At 38.6% G+C, this 20368-nt stretch overlaps 2 protein-coding genes and 2 long non-coding RNA genes across 6 annotated transcripts; 3 read left to right on the plus strand and 1 right to left on the minus strand.

Moving 5' to 3' along the window:
* Positions 1-1137: 1137 nt before the first annotated feature.
* pop7 (POP7 homolog, ribonuclease P/MRP subunit) lies at positions 1138-3124 on the plus strand. The gene is given in 2 exon segments (NM_001200820.1): positions 1138-1201; positions 2081-3124. A coding segment is annotated over 1 exon segment (456 nt). The 5' UTR covers positions 1138-1201; positions 2081-2103; the 3' UTR covers positions 2560-3124.
* Positions 3125-4509: 1385 nt separating this feature from the next.
* Positions 4510-20075, minus strand: epoa (erythropoietin a). 3 transcript variants are annotated; one of them, XM_017471836.3, is made up of 5 exons: positions 19999-20075; positions 7195-7325; positions 6650-6736; positions 6371-6535; positions 4510-5803 (listed from the first exon to the last, which is right to left on the minus strand). In XM_017471836.3, exons 1-5 carry the CDS (start codon positions 20048-20050, stop codon positions 5657-5659), a joined length of 582 nt encoding a protein of 193 aa, XP_017327325.1. In that variant the 5' UTR covers positions 20051-20075; the 3' UTR covers positions 4510-5656. The 3 variants fall into 3 exon arrangements, with proteins under 3 accessions (XP_017327325.1, XP_017327327.1, XP_017327326.1); XM_017471838.3 differs by lacking the exon at positions 19999-20075 and adding an exon at positions 10920-11415; XM_017471837.3 differs by lacking the exon at positions 19999-20075 and adding an exon at positions 10295-10462.
* LOC128632989 (uncharacterized) lies at positions 10310-10675 on the plus strand. The gene is made up of 2 exons (XR_008396689.1): positions 10310-10447; positions 10481-10675. It is a non-coding gene; the product is annotated as an uncharacterized LOC128632989 (long non-coding RNA).
* Positions 15191-17209, plus strand: LOC128632990 (uncharacterized). The gene is made up of 2 exons (XR_008396690.1): positions 15191-15321; positions 16543-17209. It is a non-coding gene; the product is annotated as an uncharacterized LOC128632990 (long non-coding RNA).
* Positions 20076-20368: the final 293 nt, after the last annotated feature.

Below are 20368 nucleotides of genomic sequence, written 5' to 3' on the forward strand. Positions count from 1 at the left end.
TAAAGTGTTTCTAATCAGAACATTCCACCAACATCTTACATGGCATAAAGATAGAAAAAGTGCTTGTGTGTTGGCATAGGCAACTGTCCTAGATTCAAGGTTTAAAGTATTTGAACTAGCAGTTCATAAACTGCAACTGAGGCCAAGAAACTTGTGGGAGTTACTGGGTCTGTAAAACTCAGAAGGTACAAAGTGCCACTGCCAATGCCACAGACAAGGCGGTATCTGACTGATTTACAGCAAAGGACTCACTTGAATACTGAAGCTCATCTAGGTACTTGGGGTGTAATGATCAGACAGTTGAAATCAATGCATCAGTTTAAAAGCAATTTAACTCTATTATTGATTATAAATCAATTATTATTAATTACAATGGATTATAAATATATTATTATTGAAAAAAGACAGACAAACAGTGTGTAAAAAAGAATTCACATTTTTCAACTGAAGTAAAGTGAGCCTAGCCGAGTCGAGTCGAGCCATACCATGAAGTGGAAAAGTGGCTGATCCTTAAAGTAGTCCTTCTATGTCTAGGTCTAAGTCATCATCATTCCCGATTAATGGAAGGTCTACCCCAGATTCTGATTTATTCTAATATTTTGAGATACTGGATTTTTGATTTTCATGAGCTGTAAACCGTAATCTACAAGATTAAAACAAAAAAGGCTCGAAATATTTCACTTTATGTAATATTAATCTAGAATATATGAAAGTTACACATTTTGAATTAAATTATGGGAAAAATTAACTTTTCCACGACATATATTTTTTTAGATGCACCTGTATAAGCATATACTAAATGTCTTAAATTGTTTGTGTGTGTGTGTGTGTGTGTGTGTGTGTGTGTGTGTGTGTGTGTGTGTGTGTGTTTTTTTACATGCATAAGCGTAAAGAAAATCAATACACAAAGCGTAGGAATGTTTACTATCCAGCAGATGGCAGAATAGAGCTGGCTGTTTGGTGCTTCGAAGCTTCAAATCTTTATTTTTTTCTTCTTCTTCAAATGTGTCACCAAAAACAAAAGCTTATTTCTGTTAATCTCTATAACATACTACGCACAAACATTTTTACATAAAAAATGATTTACAAGTTACTATCCCGTTATCTTTCAGTGGGTCAGTGAGTTCTTCCGGTGTGATCACTAGCACTTCCGGGATTTTCCGCAGTGAGTCGTAGTGACGAGTTCCAAACAGCAAAACAGGTATCTTTGCTAAAATAGCATGCTGTTATCTCTATGAAGGATGGTTAACACAGTGATGCGACTAGGAATAAACAAATTAAGATCTAATTCCTACATGAGCAAGCTCTGGGCAGTTTATGATGATGGGTATAGATAGCTGGCTCAAAAAAAACAAAAAAAAAAACAACAACAACAAGCTGGTTGGCTTTTAAAAGGTGCAATAGTGGATTGATTTAAATTCTTTATTTGTACAATTAATCTGGAAGAGACGTAGAAGTTGATTAAAAACAGTGGATTGAGCCTCGTATTTAGCAAAGGTTTATTAAGACGTTGAGAAAACCCGGACCGCAATACCTGTTTGTGTTGGGGTGTGTTTTCCCCTTTATATAGTCATTTTATCGACACTCTACAGCAGTAGTCACCAACCCTGTTTCTGGAGATATACCTTCCTGAAGACTTCAGCTCCAATCATAATGGTGCCCATCTGATCTTCTAATTATTGCCTTAAGAAGTTCATAAACTACAACAGGGGTGTTAGATTTTGGTTGGAGATGAAACCTGCCAGAAGGTCGACCTTAATGAAGAGGGTTGGTGACCACTGATCTACAGGTCACATAAGATTCTGGGAGCAGAGCTTCATGAACATGTGCAGGAATGAGGGAGTGAGCTCAACAAATTAAAAAAAAATCCATTCAAATGTGGAACCCACCTAAATTCTTGAAAAAGAAAATACTAATCGAACCTAATGCACCTTTAAAACATAAATGTATTTGTAATTACTGCAAAGTAAAATATGAAGTTGAACTCGGTCAAAGCAAATTTGTTGTGTGCCCGAATGGCCTATGTGAATTCACTGGTCATTCCTTCGGTTGTTCCACGTGTCTTTTTTTTCCCCTTCAGCTTTAATCCTCAGAAGCTGTGAGATGGCAGAGCCTCGAAGTCAGGTCTCGACTTCCATGTCCCAGAAGTCAATGGGATTTTCGGCCTCGGATGGGCCAGCAACAGAGATGGACCCGGTGGAATACACCCTCCGCAAGCGGCTGCCCAGGAAGCTACCAAAGCGGCGCAATGATGTCTACATCAACATGAAGACTGACTTCAAGGCCCAGCTGGCCAGGTGTCAGAAGCTGCTGGATGGCAGTGCAGGTCACAAGGAGATCTGCATTCATGGCCTTGGACTCGCTATCAATCGGGCCATTAACATTGCTCTGCAGTTGCAGGCATTCAGTCAGGGGGCAATTCAGCTCGCTGCCAACACCTCCACTGTAGAGCTCATAGACGATCTGGAACCTGAGGATCCAGATGAAGCTGGAGAGCCACTGACACGCACGCGCAACAACTCTGCCATCCACATCAAAGTGTTCTACCCCAATGCTTAAAGACAGATCCAGCTACAAAGTTTTAAGATGTGAGACTATTGACTTCATGTCCATGTTGAAAATACACGAGAAAAGGACAAGCCAGTGTTTGCTTTTAGTTGTATCAGGCTGTAAGCTTTCTTCTTTGCTAATGCACTGAACGTGCAACCTGTTACAATGAATTACAAACATTGCTGAAGAGATGCCAAATTGGAGACATTCAGATGAAACGACATTATGTAAAATTATGATGTTACTGTCTGAACTGGAAATTAGGAAGGGTTTGTGTGAATTTAGCTAAGCAGCACTGTCCAAACCTGCCATTTCACTGACAGTAAATGGAAGGAGATCTAGTCTTCAGGGAGAAGAACTGTGACCTGTATCTGTGAATCATGTTTCTGTAGTTCTCATACAACCAGGAGGTTAAACATTTTGTGCTGGTGTGTTGTTCTGGAGTGAAAAATATTATTAAATGTGTCTCTGTACGTCAGATTTCCCCGAAGCACAAATTGATGTATTTTTTTTAATTAATCTTATTTTTGAACATTTGTTGCATAGTTGTTTAAATAAAGCACTATTATATACGTATACAATTTCCTCCTCATCCATGGCTCTGTGCAAGTCTTTTACTGAGTAATATAATTTTGAAAGGATGTTTGGGGGATTACTGGCAACTCAGCACATCTATTACTGCATGCGATGTGAAACGTATCAAGCTTTAGCAGGGATATAATTATTTCTTAATATAAAGAAGCTTCATATTACCGAGGTAGCAAGCTGGTGTTAGCCCTCCACCAGCAGAATTCTGAAAAGCTCTTCAGGTGTTTGTGTAATGTTGTATAGGGAGGACCAATACAGCCACCAGAAACAGCTCATTATTCTAACAGATCAGCATGTGGATATTAGTTAACTTACCACTATTTTATGAAGTCATTTTATCTTGGCAGATTGGATGTATTTATTAACCTATCTTTGGTTAAAAAGGCTTCTGTCTTGACACTACCTCATAGCCCAGAGATATGAAGAATTCGGGAGATTGTCGTCATATGTAAGAAGCAGACGGTACTTAACAGAAATTGCTGCAATTATTTTAATGTTGCTGTAGGCCTCTTGGCATCCTGTCTGACCAGTTGTCTCCTGACCTCTCAACAATTTTATAGGGACGTCTTGCTCTTAATAGTGACACTGTCATGCCATATTTTCTCCACTTGTTGATTATTGTCTTTTCAGCAATGAGATCCCATACCTGTTTTGTAAGCTCTTTGTGACCTATAGTTTTTCCAGTTTTATGTTACCAAAATGTCTGGGAATATCTTATAGGAACAGCTTTACTTTATTTGGGAGTAATCAGTTACTTTAATTGATGGCAGGTGTACAGTATACTAATTAGTATTTAACATGTGTTCGAATGTGATTAGTTGATTCTGAACACTACCACACTCCCCATGATAAAATTATGCACACTTATGCAAGCTAGGTATCGGAGGTTTTTTGTTTTTCTTTTCCCAAAAACTTTTCTGGGTGTTTGCCACTGGATATTTATATATTGCAATTTCACAATAAAGGCGGAAAAGTTTTTTTGATTTAACTTAGTTTAAGTTTTGGGTTTTTTTTTTTTTTTTTTTACACATCACAAATCACAAAACCTGTCATTTTAACATGGGTGTGTAGACTTTTTACATCCACGATATAGTTTTTCGTTATTGTTTTTAATCAAACAGCAACATAGGATTAAGTATAGGTAAAATGTTTAACGTGACTTATTAAGAAAATCTGAATAGCATTTTCATTCATCTAATTTGAAAGTCTGACAGATGGTGGAGTTTAAAGTAGTGTCTCCAAGTCGTGTGGTCTTCACACTGTGCCTACACGGGCTTCGTGGAAGCAAGAAATGCACGAACATGCATGAATGAAGACAATCAAGCACGATGACAAACAATCAAACATATTGTTTCCTTGATTTCCTTCAACTACTTTTCAGAATAATATTTTGCATTTTATTAACCAAATAGGACAAGTGGTAAAAGAAGCAAACAACAGTAACAAACAGGAAAGTAGTATTACTCACTTCCGTCCTTACACACTGATTCACAAATGAACCCCACAGTGAAAACATCATTAAAAGAAAGACAGAGACGACAAACAAGAATGACCAATCCGAGCCTGGAACGCAAAGAGAAACATTAGACAAATGTCAACTACCCAAAGGTTTCCCAGGCCATTACACCAGACTGTGAACAGAGCAGGAGTCATGCAGGATGTTCTTCATACAAACCAATCAATATTTTTCCTGGCAGTGACGCAATATTTTTTCTGGCCATTCTCTGTGCGGTGCTGTGCGTTTGCACGTGAAGCTAATGCAGACACTTATAATCAACACACAGTCTCATCAGCCCTCACAAACCGCCCCCCAGTTTCCCCCCAAAAGCGTAACTATGTGGTCTCTTCCTCTCACCAGAAGTGACCTGTAAACAGTCTGTCCACTGATATGTCCATCTCTCTCTCATTCTCTCTCTCTCTCACACACATTCCCCAAAATACTCATATTCACTCACTCTTGCACACACGCACACACACTATCTATATAAAATCAGTGCATTACTGAGATTGATAAATATGGCTAAAAAGCAGCAGGTCTATTTTTAGAGGTGTTAAAGGGTAAGACAGAAAGCAGACGGCTTCCTCATACTCTGTAGTATATAATCTATAGCATAACCCATAATCCAGCTTGTAGAAATTTATATAAATATTGAGCATCATAAAATCCACACAAATACACTGTAAAAAAATATTAAAAGTGGTATCTGATTAGGGTTGATGCAGATGCATCTGAGATATAACAAATGTCAGTCAAATGGGGAGAAAGGAGTGACAGGCTGCATCATGTACAGAAACGTGTGCAGCGTTGGTCAGGGCAGCAGTGAAGAGAACTACTTCCTAAGACCATCTAGGGCTCTTGAAGATAAATATATTGTTCCATTTTTCATTCATGGTGAGAAAGTGCTCCAGCTTCCAACATACAGGCGAGCATGATGCCCTCGACAGTTTACTACTAATGTCCCGCCTTTTATTACAGTCTGCTCCAATCAGTTGGGTTTATGTCTTGTCCATGCTCCATTCATCTGATATGCTGCTGGCAGATTGGAGCATTGGAGAGCAAAAGGCGCACTTTCCCACGCAGGAAGTTGATGTGGACCTGGAAGAGCTCTGAGGCCGAAGATACTTTCCATGTGTCCTCTGTCCCACCACTTGTAGGCACATAGTCCTGTTAGGCAGAGATAGATAGATAGATAGATAGATAGATAGAGTGAGAGAGTGAGAGAGAGAGACAGAGGTGGGGTGGCAGAATCAATCAAATTGATCAAATTGAATGTCCTCTATTTTCTTAAAGAGTAAATGTGATCATATGGTCATGCAATTAATTTTATTCAAAGGACATCACTGTAATGAAAGTTTCCTCAAATCAAATTGCAGACGTGATCTACTTTGGCATGACACATAGAAGAAAGGTTATGTTTAGCCGATGTTTGCTTTAGTGGATGAATGACTGCAGAGCTGGGCTTTCTCCCAGCATTCTCTGAATACACAGATACAATCAGTCTTTTCCAGGAATTGAGTGATTCTGTGTGTCTTCCACAAACATACGTATCAGTATCTCAAATTCGTTGATGTGCTGGGATCCAGCACGCTTGTTCATGTTGTCTCCCACACATAAACGCACGTACACAAGGACAAGAGTGCTGGATCCCACAAACCTGCGTTCAGTCACTCTTCTGTGAACTGAATGCACCACATGACTCCCTATCTCATCTCTCATAACTATGGGACTCACCTGTATACTGAGGCTGCGCAGCACCTGCTTGAGGCTGGCAATGTTTCTGATGCTGGCTTCTATGTGGGAGTGGAGTGCAGAGTTGGTGATGGATGCACCTAATGAGCTGATGGCCATGTTTAGCAACCATAGTCCTGTCTGCACTTCTTGAGCCTGCTCCTCTGTCTGCAAGCACAATTTTTCGCTTACTTCTAAGAATAATTCGGAGTATATGACTGAAATAGAAAACAAATCGATTTTGTTGTCTACAAACCAGATAAGAACAAGAAGATTACTCACATTTTGCTTTTCCCAAACATCAAAATCCACTCTGGTCAGAGGAACTGTGAGAGGTACAGCAATACTGCATTCCTCTGTACAAAACCTCTAGAATATCAAGATAAGGTGATAATGTTAACAAAGACAGTCCACCTGTCATCTAAAATACTAATTTATACTATGCGTATACCTAGTTACACAACATAACCATTGCTTAACTTTTACACTAGCGACATATATTTACATATTCTTTAACTGTTTTATCAGATAAGGGCACTTTGTAAGGATACAGTTACTGACTGCAGTGCATCTGTTGTTATGCACAATTTGTCATGCCCCATCAGTTTGTCGAAAGTAGCCACCACTGGATCACAACTGGCCAGATGTTATTTAGATAGTGACATTTCAGTGACACTGACAAGGTAGTGTATAAAATTCCCCTTAATGTAATAACATTTCCCCTTAATGTAATAAACCTTGATAATAGGTTAGGCAGTGATCCTATTTATTACTGCTAGCGTACATGACTACGTCAAACAAATTAGTGGGAAATGTACGTGTCATACCAAAGCAGCCTCAGCATCCCGTGCTTCCTTAATGAAGTGGTTGAGAACACGCAGGTCACAGATAGGCCGCAAAGGGGAGGGTAGGCCAGGCCGAATCCACTCCAGTATGATCAGCAGCAAGGCAAGGAGTCCTGCAGCACACAAACCACAGCACTTAGACCAACAAACTTAAAACAAGGCTGAGATGTTTACCTGGGTCTGGAAAAAACATGCTAAGATATTGACCCACAGCAGTGGTCCGATGGTGGACTAAAAGCACAGCAATGCTATAGCACAGATCAAATGTTAATCAAGCCTGAATCAAAGTAACCACAAGAGGGAGTGATGATACAGCAGAGACTACACCTAGGAGCAAGACAAACACTTTCAGCAACATTTCAAAATGTTCCAATTTTCATACAAGAAAATGAAAAATGGACTTATATTACATCTAATGCCAATTGATTCTATAAAAACTGTCTGTGATATTCTGTAATTTGTAAAAAAAAAAAAAAAAAAAAAAAAAAAAATTTATGTCAAGTCTATAAATGTTGATGTATCCGTATACAACAATTGATTCTTAATTGGTTCTAAAATTAAGTCAGACTCTTAATGACTTTTCAACCTCTTCAACCAGCAAAGAAGCATGTGTTATTTGCCCATGTATGACCTGAAGTATTCAATGTAAAGTTAAGTTGTTAATAATGCACATGGTAAAAGAGCAGCAATCCTACCGGCAATCCCCTAATATACCCCTAATACAAGGCCTGGAGCACCTTTTACTATATAAAGTTTCTATTACTAAGGCTTGTAATAAACAACAGTATGGTCAGCTCATATAAGGTAATCCATGTAATCAAAAAGCTAAATTATTGTTATTAGAATTATATTGTAGATTGGAGGAGCTGAATTTATGACATCCATAAAAAAGTCAATAGTGAAATGTGCTGCCTTGTCAAGCAGTACATCATCATTTAACATTTGTAGTGGCTAAACCAATCTTCAGGAGTCTTCTCCTTCTATTATCAAGCTATGCTGCACCTCTGTCATTCAACACAAGCTTTCAGCTGAGTCTCAGGAACATTTGTTTCATGAGGCAGCATTCTGAATGTGCTCTTTCAGCAGTAACTGGATGATGACGCACTTAAGATGACAAGCATTACTAATCAGAATTTGTGCTGGCTAGATGCACTTCACCCGTGTTACTGACACCAGGGTGCATCTGGGTTCATCAGCAACAAAGCCAGTACAATATACTGGCTTTCCTTTCCCTGCAAAAATAACTCAGCGTATTAGACCAATATTAAATTGTTCACTGTTAGACAAGTGGCTAACATGTGGCGCTCTCACTGCCACGGCCTGTGTTTGATTCCCGGTCAAGGGAATCATACCTGGTGGGGTGCATAAGCCAATACACGTGGGGTTGCATCAGGAAGGGCATGATACTTTTGCCAGAATCAAAATATGTGTATGGGTTATCTGCTGTGGTGACCCCAAACGAGAGTAGCCAAAAGAGGAAAATACTTTGACTGACATTAAAAAATATGACAATGATATTAAATATGAAGATTTGCCTGAAGCATAGGATTTAACCTTGAATGAAGGAATCTTGTATTTTAGCAGAACAAAATTATTTAAATATTTATGATCAAATCTGAAGCGAAGTCAAAAACCTATTCAAAACTATGCTAAATAGAAATATGCAGCGCTTTGGTCATGCTTGAAATTGTATGACTGTTCACAGAAAATGTAAAGTGTGATTCCCCTACACAAGGTTATTTTATCTCTGCTCTAAGGTCACAATGCATGAAAAGCTTCTTATATAGTATTCCCTCCCCTGCCAACATTATCACTTAAAGCCTAACAATTGTAAAGTACCCTAACAAGACCTTTAGATCACGAGGGTTAGGACTTGGCAGTAATCCAGACTTCACACCTCCTAGGCAGAAAGTTCACACTATGCTGACATTCACTGTTGGCACAGTGTCTGTTACCTTTAACAGGACTGGCTACAGTCCTAAATTTGACCCCTTGCAGACACTCTGCACATGATCATTTGGTCCCATGACTTAACAATAAAGGTAGGATGATTGCTTCTCTCACTGGTTTTTCTGCTCAATCGGTGACAGAGAATTGTATGAGTGGGCAAGAAACGGCATGGAGTATAATCCCTTACTCCATTGATTCCCCTTTAAAGATCCAATCTTAAAAAAAACAAACAATAATACAAAGCAGAATCTTTTCAAACCTATTAGATTTAGACCAAATATGTAACCTACAAACAATTTGTTAAAGAGACTGTTAATGGAAAAAGGATGCCTTGGCATTGTTCAGCAAAAAGCCATGCATACGACCCAGTTCCTGCACAATCACTGTTTAACTCACTATGCAGAATTGTGCATGATTCAGCAGTCTTCTATAGCAACCACCAGTAGTAAATCATGCTTAAATACTGTTAAGTCATGCTTGTGATATTCAGACTGTGAACTCAGGTTCTGCTGTACTTTGGCTTGATGGTAACTTTTTACAACCTTTTGGATTTTAACAGAAAATCAAGATAACTTTCTAAAGTATAACTAAGAATATTGCAACAGTGTTCCAAATGACAATTATCCTAGGGCAGTGACTATACTGTACACCTTATGTATGCTATGCCTTATGCTATCATTAGGTTGAGCATATAATGAATGAATAAGTGAATGAAGAAATGATTAAATGAATGAATTAATGAATTAATGGTTAATTTACCTGGAAAAGGAAAAAGATACAGGTAGCCTATGAAAAGAGCAAGCTACATGTGGGCAACGCGTGCACATTTCAGTGGACACCAAATTCTCAGATAATAATAGTTGCAAACAAGCAAAGAGGACTGCTTAAGCTTTAACTTGCCTAAAGCCAAATAAAGTGGTCAGTGTGAATTTCTTAGGTTTAAGAGGTTAATGAAAGGTAATGAAAACTGACCTTCCAGAAAATTATCTATAAAGATTCACTTCTAAGGTGCAAGCTACAAGTCCAAGCAAGATTAAAGATCACAATATCGATATAGCCTTCGCTGCTGAGAGACCAGCAGAAGCTGAAGTTGACTTGAGACAAGATCTCCATGGAGCAATTGCAATCTTACCTGTGCAGTAAACCATTCGCGAAGCACCCCAGCATTTTTCAAACACATGATGAAAAACCAGTCAAGTCGTCAAATGATAAACAGCTAAAGTTCACTGCTTGGGGAAAAGACATGTGTGAGTGTGTGTGTGTGTGTGTGTGTGTGTGTGTGTGTGTGTGTGTGTGTGTAGAGAGAGAGTGTGGGGAGAGAGAGAGTGTGGGGAGAGAGAGAGAGAGAGAGAGAGAGAGAGAGAGAGAGAGAGAGAATGGAAAGACAAAGAGTGTGTGGAAAGACAGAGAGTGTGTGTGTGCATGTGTGTGGAGAGAAAGTGTGTGGAGAGAGAGAGAGAGTGTGTGGAGTGTGTGTGTGTGTGTGTGTGGGAAAGAGAGAGAGAGAGAGAGAGAGAGAGAGAGAGAGAGAGAGAGAGAGAGAGAGCCTGCAGGAGTGCGGATCTAATGTGGTGCCTGTCTGCCTCTGCATCACTCTACAGGCAGCCAGCGGTCTGACCTTCATCTCCAGCTACTGATAGTAAAGACATCCACAGGTCAAGCGCTCATGCATAAACAAACAAAAAGAACACACACACACACACACACACACACACACACACACACACACACACACACAGGTGGTTTGATTTACTCACTGGGCATCTCCATCTAAAAATTCGCATAATCCCTTGCAGGATCCTCGTCGCATTGCCCGCAGTCCCGTCTATTGGCCATTAATTGCCGGTGCAGCGCTTTTACAGAACTGTCATTGAGTTCGCACTTATCCAGTTGCATCCGTTGGACTTTTTCTAGCTTTGACTATGCAATTGGTTGGAAAGGGTTTCTGAACTAGCCTACTTCCTGTTTGGAAAGACTGTTTTTCTTTCATTGATGTCACATAGCGTGTATTTTTGCGCAGAAGTCCAAAGAGGTAGCCTAAATAACCCTGAAAATGTTTTCTCTCTGACCAGTTCATCCTCTGATTATGTATTTTCCTCTTGGCTGACTTCCATGTGAAGGGTGACACTGCAAACAAATAGGCCTAATAGCAATAATCAAGCATCTATCTCGCACGATATTGTCGACGCTTAACCCCGACAGATCGGATGAGACGGATAAACAATGCTGATGGACACAGGCAGAGTTCCTCACTACGCCTGTTAGTCAGACTGCAGCTCAGAGAGCCATTTAACACGTGGCCCCTCCAGTGGGAGACACACACACAGAGAGAGAGAGAGAGACAGAGAGAGAGAGAGAGAGAGAGAGAGATCCGCTCATTGTGCGCATAATGAGCAGTAAAGAGGGGTCTAGTGTCGGAGTGTGGGGGGTCTTGCTGGGGGGGGGCTAATAAAAATACTCGGAGGAAAAAGATATGGGAAATAAATGTCGCATAATAAGCGTGAAATAGAGAATGAAACAAATTATAACATAACCTGGTCATTTTTTCCCCTCTATCGGCTGCTCCAGCCACAGCGGTTCACTCGTCCGCATATTTTAATTCTGGTTTTACGGCACATGTTTTACGCCGGATGTACTTCCTAACGCAACCCTCCCCATTTTCCAGGCTTGGGACCAGCACTGAGAGTGCACTGGCTCGTGCAACCCTCTAATGGAGGGGGTTGGTTCCCTGACCAGGAGTGGAACTCAGGCCGCTGCTTGCCACTAGTCCACCATGGGAATCATGGTCATATTATCGTTTAAAAAAAGATAAGAAATAGAAAAGAAGAAAAAAAAAAAGAATAGGGAAAAAGACTTTAATATGATGTCCTTCAGCCACCCTGACAATCCTGCAATACAGCCTTGTGTAATTTAGTCAGGACTGTGTCAGTGTAGGGCCATGCACATTCAGTTGTCATACACATTAATATATACAAATGTCATCGCGTCCATTTAGACACGTATGGCATTTGGCAGACACATTTATCCAGAGCGCTTTACCTTTATCTTATTTATGCTCAAGGGCTGCTGATCGGATGGTTGTGCGTTATCATGATCTCATGATATTCCGAGCAGTTGTCTAACGTTTTATCCACTGACCTACCACTGCCCACATCCAAACCTTAGACACAAAAGAAGTCAGACTGGCAGGAGCTAGGAGCCAATCAAAGAGAGACAGTGTAAACAAATGGGACTGAAAGCGTGAAATCCAAGTAGCGTGAGTCCAATATCATACCATAAAAGAAAAAATGTTTTAGGGGTTTCTTTCTGGACAGATAAGACATTTATTTATTCTCTAATTTGATAGGAAACTGGAAGCAGCTTCTCAAGACCATAAATTTTGGTGAGGCAGGACGACATTAATAATGACATGCCTCAAACCAAATTAGGTCAAGGGGCTATCACACTTGACTTATGCTAGAGGGTAGTAGGTAGTGATATTTTAGATTAACTCAGTAATAGACAGCTGATATTCAACAACACCCAGGATACAGTCTAGCAGTTTAGGTTTTTTTCTTCTGTGGTTTAGCTTTGTTCAATTGTGCTTCATACAGCAGGTGAGGTTCTAAGTAAATCTGCACTTATATAGTGCTTTTTCCCAAAGTATAGTGCTTTTTACACTCATTCACCCATTCACACACACACACCAATGGTAGCAGAGCTGCCATGCAAGGCGCTAATTTGCCACCAGGAGCAATTTGGGGTTCAGTGTCTTGCCCAAGGACACTTTGGCATGTGGCCGGATTCATACGGGCCGGGAATCGAACCGCCAACCTTACGTTTAGTGGACAACACGCTCTACCACAGCCACAGCCACCCAAGTACATCTCAAACTCATTTAATATAATTATTTGCTATAAAGCCAGTTCTTGGAGGCTGAGGAGTACTTTTAATCTGGCAACATCTATAATTTTCACCACTAGGTGCAATAATAACTCTATGGAAGTGAAAGAGGGCAGTGTGTATGGATTTTAGCTAGTGTGCTAACACTATCTGGTTTGTGGCAAACTTTACTGATGTCTATGTCTGATGTAATGTCTATCAACCCTTGGAAATGCATAGCCTTGGGGAAATCCTCTACATTCAGTCTGTGGTCTGGGGCATGCAGTGCACTATGAGATTACAGCAGGGCAACCCTTTCCCCTTCAGCCACAGCTTATAGTTCATTTCTATTTATACTTATATTATAAAAATATAATTATATTGATCATTTATCTGGTTAGCTAAGGTTAGGTGACTAGTTTATTCTGTAGGGTATGTGCTATTTATGATGTTATGATCTGGCAGAATGAGCACAGTTAAACCAAACGCACACTGTTGCTTGATCAGGCAGTCATAGTAAGAGGCTGATGGTGGTTAGTGATGTCATTAAACCAAAGTATAAAGGCTTGCAAAATTTATAAAGTTCCCCCATTAAAGATATGTGAGATATACACGGTGTTCTGTGATTGGATGAAGACACATGCAAAAATGGGGAGGAAAATATAGGCAAAAATAAATATTGGAGACATCACTACAGCACATAGCCTGAATAAAATGTAAGATATAAACTAAGAAATACTGACAGTGTGAGTCATACACAACTATGGCTACACATACCCTTAACTGTATCCCTAATGTCAGAGATCAAAATGAAAATGTTTGAAAATGTTCTCCGGCCAAAACTGGACAGTAGAATTACAATAGAAATAGTACAATAGTACAATTATAGAGTACAATAGTGCAAAGACTACAAAGTAATAGTAACAAAGACTTGGCTCAAACACAGTAAAGATTCCAGAAATTGTTACCTAACAGGAACTTAAAAAGGAGATGATGGTAGCTGACACAGAAGTGGTCTACTAGGTCTGGATAGCAACCATGACTAATGCAGAAGCACAATATCAGGATCTAGCACTAGATATATTGGATAGCAGGAGCACATGTAAAGCTTGCCAAAAAGATACATTTACATTGGAGTTTATGGTACTTTTATATTGCACTCTATAGTGCAAACTGAGACACAGAACACCTAGGAATAACAGCTTACCCAAATACTAGGTAACACAGGTGTGAGCGCATGCATAGACATTATATAAACAACAGATAATTTAGATTATGAAGATACATGCTGAGGTAAATATATCACTGAAGGCTATTTTTCCTGACAAAGAATAAGTCTGGTCCATTTTCATTGAGTTCAGTATTAGGTGGGCCAAAAATTGTGCACAAGGGGCTAATTAAACTTTTGGCAATCAAGGAAGAAACGCTTTAAGGAAAAAATATAAGGTCAGAGTGAGGACAAGACACAATGTAGAAGTGCAATGGAGAACTCTTGTTACCTCTTTTGCAGGTTTCCATTTGTAGTTTAACATGTCATACAAAATAATAAGATCCCACTGAAATATTACAAAGCATTATATTCTATAAATAATTTATACATCTTGTATATACTTTTCATATATCCCTGTATTGTTCTCCTTACTATCTCTTTTTTCTTCACCTGTCTTGCTGCTGCTATGACACCCTAATTTCTCCATCTGGGGATTAATAAAGTATTATCATATCTTATCTTATCATATCTTATCTTTTCTTATTTTATTCATACATTAGCATTATGTTGGAAGATTATTCTTTGAGTGCCATAATACCATCCTGGAAATTCCTCCAGAAGATGAACCTTTTTCCTAATATGTTAGCATGACTCTGTGTTTGATGACATAATACAAAAGCTTATGGCCTTGCAAATGGGAATCCATTTCAGTTGAACTCTTATTATGTTTGAATGTAAGTACAAAAATATAAAATTAGGTAAATAGGTAGGATTCAGTTTGATTGCTTGAGCAGAATGTTAATTCAATGCAATTTGAAGTTCTACACATGGGCCAGATAAAATATTACAAATATTCTTTCTAATAGCTACAGTGATTTACAGGCAGTGATGATACTGGGAAATTATCCTGTTTTGATGTTTACAGTTTTCTTTGTTTTGTTTTTAACTTTCTTTTTTATACAGGAAGTTGTCTGTAGTGACTCACCTTAGCATGATTCCCTGTGTATCCTACTGTGGCCTGTTGTCCTTTTGATCAAACTCCAGTTGGATTATGTCTGAGCCAAACTGAGAGCAGAGAGCGCCACAAGGTACGTGCTGTAAAACATGTGTCTATGGCTGGGGGGAGGGAAGGGGGATGGGGGCGTCCCGGCACGGTGACTCCATAGCTCGCATGCTGTCACTGAAATCACTACGATTAGAAAAGAAAGGGGCATGTGTGGGAGTAAGACCCAAGGCCATCCCCAGCCCTTTCTGATAACAAACAAAGACAGCAAGGAGTCACTGATGCAAAGCCACAGAGCGCTCGAGAGAGAATGTGAGGAACGTTTGCCTAGTAAACAGTCTTTGGCTATTCATCCTGTCTTGCTTCTTGAATGGGAAAACAGCCAAATTGACCTCTGTTGTATGTTCACTGGCGCGACCAGGACAGGAAATCCATATAAAAGAATGGGGGACAGGGAGATAGGAGTCACTATGGTGGCCTGAACGGAAGTTATTGTTTCTAAGTCAGAGATATCCAGAACGGGTAATTACCAAATTGAAAAGTGTTTTTTCACACTTGGTATATTATGATCCTAATACAAAACTCACTATTAAAGACTCATTTTTGCCTGATACACCCTGTAGGGATAAGCTTTGCCAAATGGTACATATGCACTTTTAAGGGATATATACAATACTGTGCAAAAGTTTTAGGCACTTGTGATAAAACATTGTAAAATTAATTCTAAAATTGCATTCAAAAATAGAAATATTAATAGTTTATATTTATCAACACACAAAGTGTGTTGATAAATTAGCAACACACAAAGTGTGTAAACAGTAGAAAAACCTTAAATCAGTATTTGCTGTGACCACTCTTTGGTTTTAAAATGACATCAATTCTCCTAGGTACACTTGCACACAGTCAGGGATTTTGTAGGTGTCCAGTGCCTGATTAAACAATTATACCAAACAAGTCAAGTGCTAAAGATTAACAATATAATATGTAGATCGAAACACAATCATGATTTTATTAGTATTTTTGATAAGGATATCTAACTGATTAATACAGTGCCTTCTCATAAAGCGGTCAAAATGTAATCAAGATATAGAAAACAAATACATCCCAAAAAACACAGCAACAGCACACTTTGCTAAAAATACTGACACATTGGTGAGATCAAAGTTTCAGTTAAGTCCAAAATTTAAAGAAATCTATTCTGACAATAATGTACAGAGCAATGGTCAAAATAATTACATTTTATGGGTGATGGGTTATTGAAATTTACCCAGTGTGCCACCTTAAAGTCACTATCCCAATACTACAGGGTGTCCCTGAAGTTTTGTCCCTGAAGGGTGTCCCTGAAGTTTGAAGACTATGTATGCCAGCACCACGTCAGTTGTGCCGTCATCAGTGGATGGTCGTGAACTTCTCCAGTTGGTCCGCAACACTTAAAGTCTTTTTTAATTTGTTAAGTTTGGTGACAGTGTCGTGTGTGACATGTTTGCCATGTTTCCTGTTAAACTCCATCACAACCTTGCAACAGCTTCCCGATCAAGCCATGAGAATGATTTCAATATGTTCTGGTTTTGTCAATGGCATTCTTAAAGGCTGTCAGAAAAAAAAATAGAAACTAAGTATTTTGGAAAAGTTTAATTTTCCCCTATGTATGGAGACATTTGGAACTATATTTCTGTCTCACCTTGATAGATTATGCAATGCATTGTGTTTGATCCCAAGGCGTAGGTTTGCATATGGACAGTAGGGACATGTAACTTATGGGTGAAAGTTGTGTTCCACAATGTGATCAGACCAACCAGATATTTGAAACACACAGGCAAAGAATCTTAATAGACTGGAAACCATATTATTTACTGATATAAACAGCACTATATGACCTACACTGCCTTTTTTCTGCATGGAAACAGTCATGGAGATATTTTTAACTTTGCATGTTGCTCTTGGCAGCAGCAGGGAAATAAATAAATACTGCATTATCCGTGGCTCTAATATGAGTGTATTAACATGAGTATTAAAATTTAACATCACCGTTATAGCAAGGTGAAAGTCAAGTTTCTGAGTCAACACTAATAACGGAAGCACTCCAGTGGTCAGTGTGTAACTAAATATACTCCACATAAATCTAATCATACTCTATGCTGAATAACTCTCTCTATAAATAGCAAGGATGGTTGAAACAGAATAGAAGGAAACTGATAACAGATTTGTGTTTCACTGCCTTGCAGTTACCATAACTTGAGATTCATTACTTAAAAACAATAATGCTTATGAGATTGATATTTTTATGAAATGGACATTTTTAATGAATATGTTTAGTTTCTATTGTGAAACCTTTTCTCCCACTTGCTCAGTTCCAAATGCACTACTAGGTCACATTTCTTGTTCAAACACAGCACCATAGGGGGATGCAGGTAGGCACTAGGCACATGAATGTTTGGAGAGTGAAATGTACTGTTCTTTGGGCTGTGAGTACACCACAGGTCAAAGTTTGTAACAAAAGTAAAGTTCAAGCACTCAACAGTAAAGCACGCTCCCTTTTAAGTATATTACCTATTACTCATATACTGCGTACAAATAAACCCCCATAAGCAACACATTCAAAACACTATACTGAAACCACTTTTATGCTTTTTATTTAATTATTTAATGAGTGCTTCGTCCCCATTAAATAATCGCAGTGCAACATCTTTGACACTCAGCAGATCATAAATCTGAAAATGGGAAGTCTTACATATTTCAGCTACTTATTGACGCACTTTTAATATCAGATATGTCATTACATTTCAGTACATGAATGCCGATATGTAATTACTTTTCAATACATTAAAATACATTGCATAGCATGAGCTTTGATGCAGTTCCTTTAAAAATGAAAATGCAGTATAATGCAAAATCTATTCCACCGACCAAACCTTACTAAGGATCCCACTGGCAAAGTAAAAGTCTGCACTATTAAAAGAAAACTCTAACCTCTGGGAAACTACTAATCTTTACAATTAACATTTGATCTTCTTTGATATCCATTATTTATTTTATAATGAAATTCTGAACTTTTTTTAGTTTAAACATTGACATGATCCTTTTCACTTTCAACAGTTTCCAACATTACCCAAAATACCTTTCAAATACCTGGTGATAGTGTCATCAGTATAATTAGCATGTGCTTCATCTCTACTTAAAGAGAACAGTGCAGTGGTGCTTTAGTCCTTTAGTCTGTCCAACTCTCTCACCTCATCATCTGTGCTCTTTGCACAAGCAGATAAAGATCAAAAGCTTCAACATTCATGCTAATACCGTCCATTGTGCCAGTCATCTCACAGATGGCTAACTAGCTGAGCCGAGTCTCAGCCATAATGTGCCATAACTGTGTTGCATAACTGCATTGCATTCTGGGACAGTCTAACATTTGCTTGTCTCCACTAGTTTCTCTTTGAATTTCTCATTAATATGTCATGAGAAAATGGTGAGAGTGAGAAGAGAGGTTCTTGCTCTTTTGTTTTTAGGAGATATCAGCAAAACCTGACCATTTTTACTTATGTTTGAGATTGCTGAAATGTTTTCTCTAATTAAACATCACTGTAACGACTCTAGCACTGTTCCTCTGTAATGTCAGAGGAACACCCCACCTCGAACTTCTCATGGAGTAACCAAAGCACAGCATAAACCACCAAATTAGCACCAGAATCACTAAGCACATCACAATATTTCAATATAAACATATCCAGTGTGTTTCAGTATAGATTTTTCCTTTAAGCAGTCGTTTTATCATCTGAATATATCACATGTGACTCTATTGTTCAATGACAGAATCCTGTTTGTCAGAATGATGTGTGAGCTATTGCAATGGAATTCACTGGCAAGTGCAGACGAATAATGTTACTAGGTCAGTGGCATACAACTATAATAAGCAAACAACCAAGAAGGCTGATAGAAAATAGGCACAGATAAGTCGTTATGTAATTTAGTGAAAAAAATGGAACCTATCCAATAAAATTGGTATATCCTGATCTTGCAACACAAGATAAATGCACAAAATTATGGCCTTACAGATAATTCATATCCAGGAGTGATAGGCACACTACCACTAGGTTTGGAATCAAGGGCAGTGGTAGCTCAGTGGTTAAGGTGTTGGTCTACTGCTCAGAAGGCCATGAATTCAAACCCCCAGCACTGCCAAGCTGTCACTGTTGGGCCCTGAGCAATTGCTGAGATTTATAAATGAGATAAATATAAGTCGCTCTGGTTGTAAATGGAATCCATGTTTTCAATAACATTACACACAATCTGGCTTGTGGATTAAATTAAAAGCTTTTCATATGGAAAACTGTAAGGTAGGCTTATAGACGTCAATAATTTGCAGGAAGAATTTTGAACCAAGATCAGCACAATGTTTGATTAAGTAATTACTTAAGATTCTAGGAGTTGGTTTGATTGCTGATTGAGAATATGAAAAGAAATATATCTAGAACAGTTTGTAGATGTTACCAAAAGTTATTATAAAAAACTAGATATCATGAATAACAATTTTACAATATATACCCAGAATGCCTCATATTTGATTAACAGCATAGATAAGAAAACATTGAATAAACCATTGAACAAAATTGGTGTATATCTTGTGCCAAGTAAATCTACAATGTACCAGTTATTACTGAAAAAAAAAAAAATCCAGATTTGTAAGCTGTACTTTATCTCTTATCTTATAAAGCAGCAATAAAAATATCTGCAGCAATACTGCATCACACAACCCTTCAGTACTCACCAGCAGATCTCTTTATAGTCTTTGACCTCTCCTTGTGTCCAGTTACATCCATAGCTATACACCTTTGGATGATTTAAGCCATTTGGGTACTGCAGGCAGCTCCATTCTGTTTGCAGTGCTTTACTGAATCAAGCTCACTCCAAGTTGTGCTTTTTTCCTCCCTCCCTCTCCTCAACTCCATCTAAAATCAGTAGGTTAAAATTCTGGAGCAGAAGTGTCATAGCTCTGCTTGTGCTTTGTTTAGTGCTATCTATTGTTATGCCTGAAGTCTGTTTACCGACGTTTGTGGAACACTGCAAGCCTTTAGACAGCTGTTCCATAAATTTGGAAAATTATTCATTCATTCAAAAGAAATCACCCAAGGGTTATA

The sequence above is a fragment of the Ictalurus punctatus genome, chromosome 7 (genome assembly GCF_001660625.3).
Source record: "Ictalurus punctatus breed USDA103 chromosome 7, Coco_2.0, whole genome shotgun sequence".
NCBI classification, from domain to species: domain Eukaryota; kingdom Metazoa; phylum Chordata; class Actinopteri; order Siluriformes; family Ictaluridae; genus Ictalurus; species Ictalurus punctatus.

Excerpts from the sequence above, each read along its gene's own strand:
- epoa (XM_017471836.3), bottom strand. The coding sequence starts at position 20,050 with ATGGATGTAACTGGACACAAGGAGAGGTCAAAGACTATAAAGAGATCT. Across the intron at positions 6,737-7,194 it reads GGGATGCTGAGGCTGCTTTG|AGGTTTTGTACAGAGGAATG; the intron begins GTATGACACGTA and ends TTGATATTCTAG. Across the intron at positions 6,536-6,649 it reads ATGTTTGGGAAAAGCAAAAT|ACAGAGGAGCAGGCTCAAGA; the intron begins GTGAGTAATCTT and ends TTGTGCTTGCAG.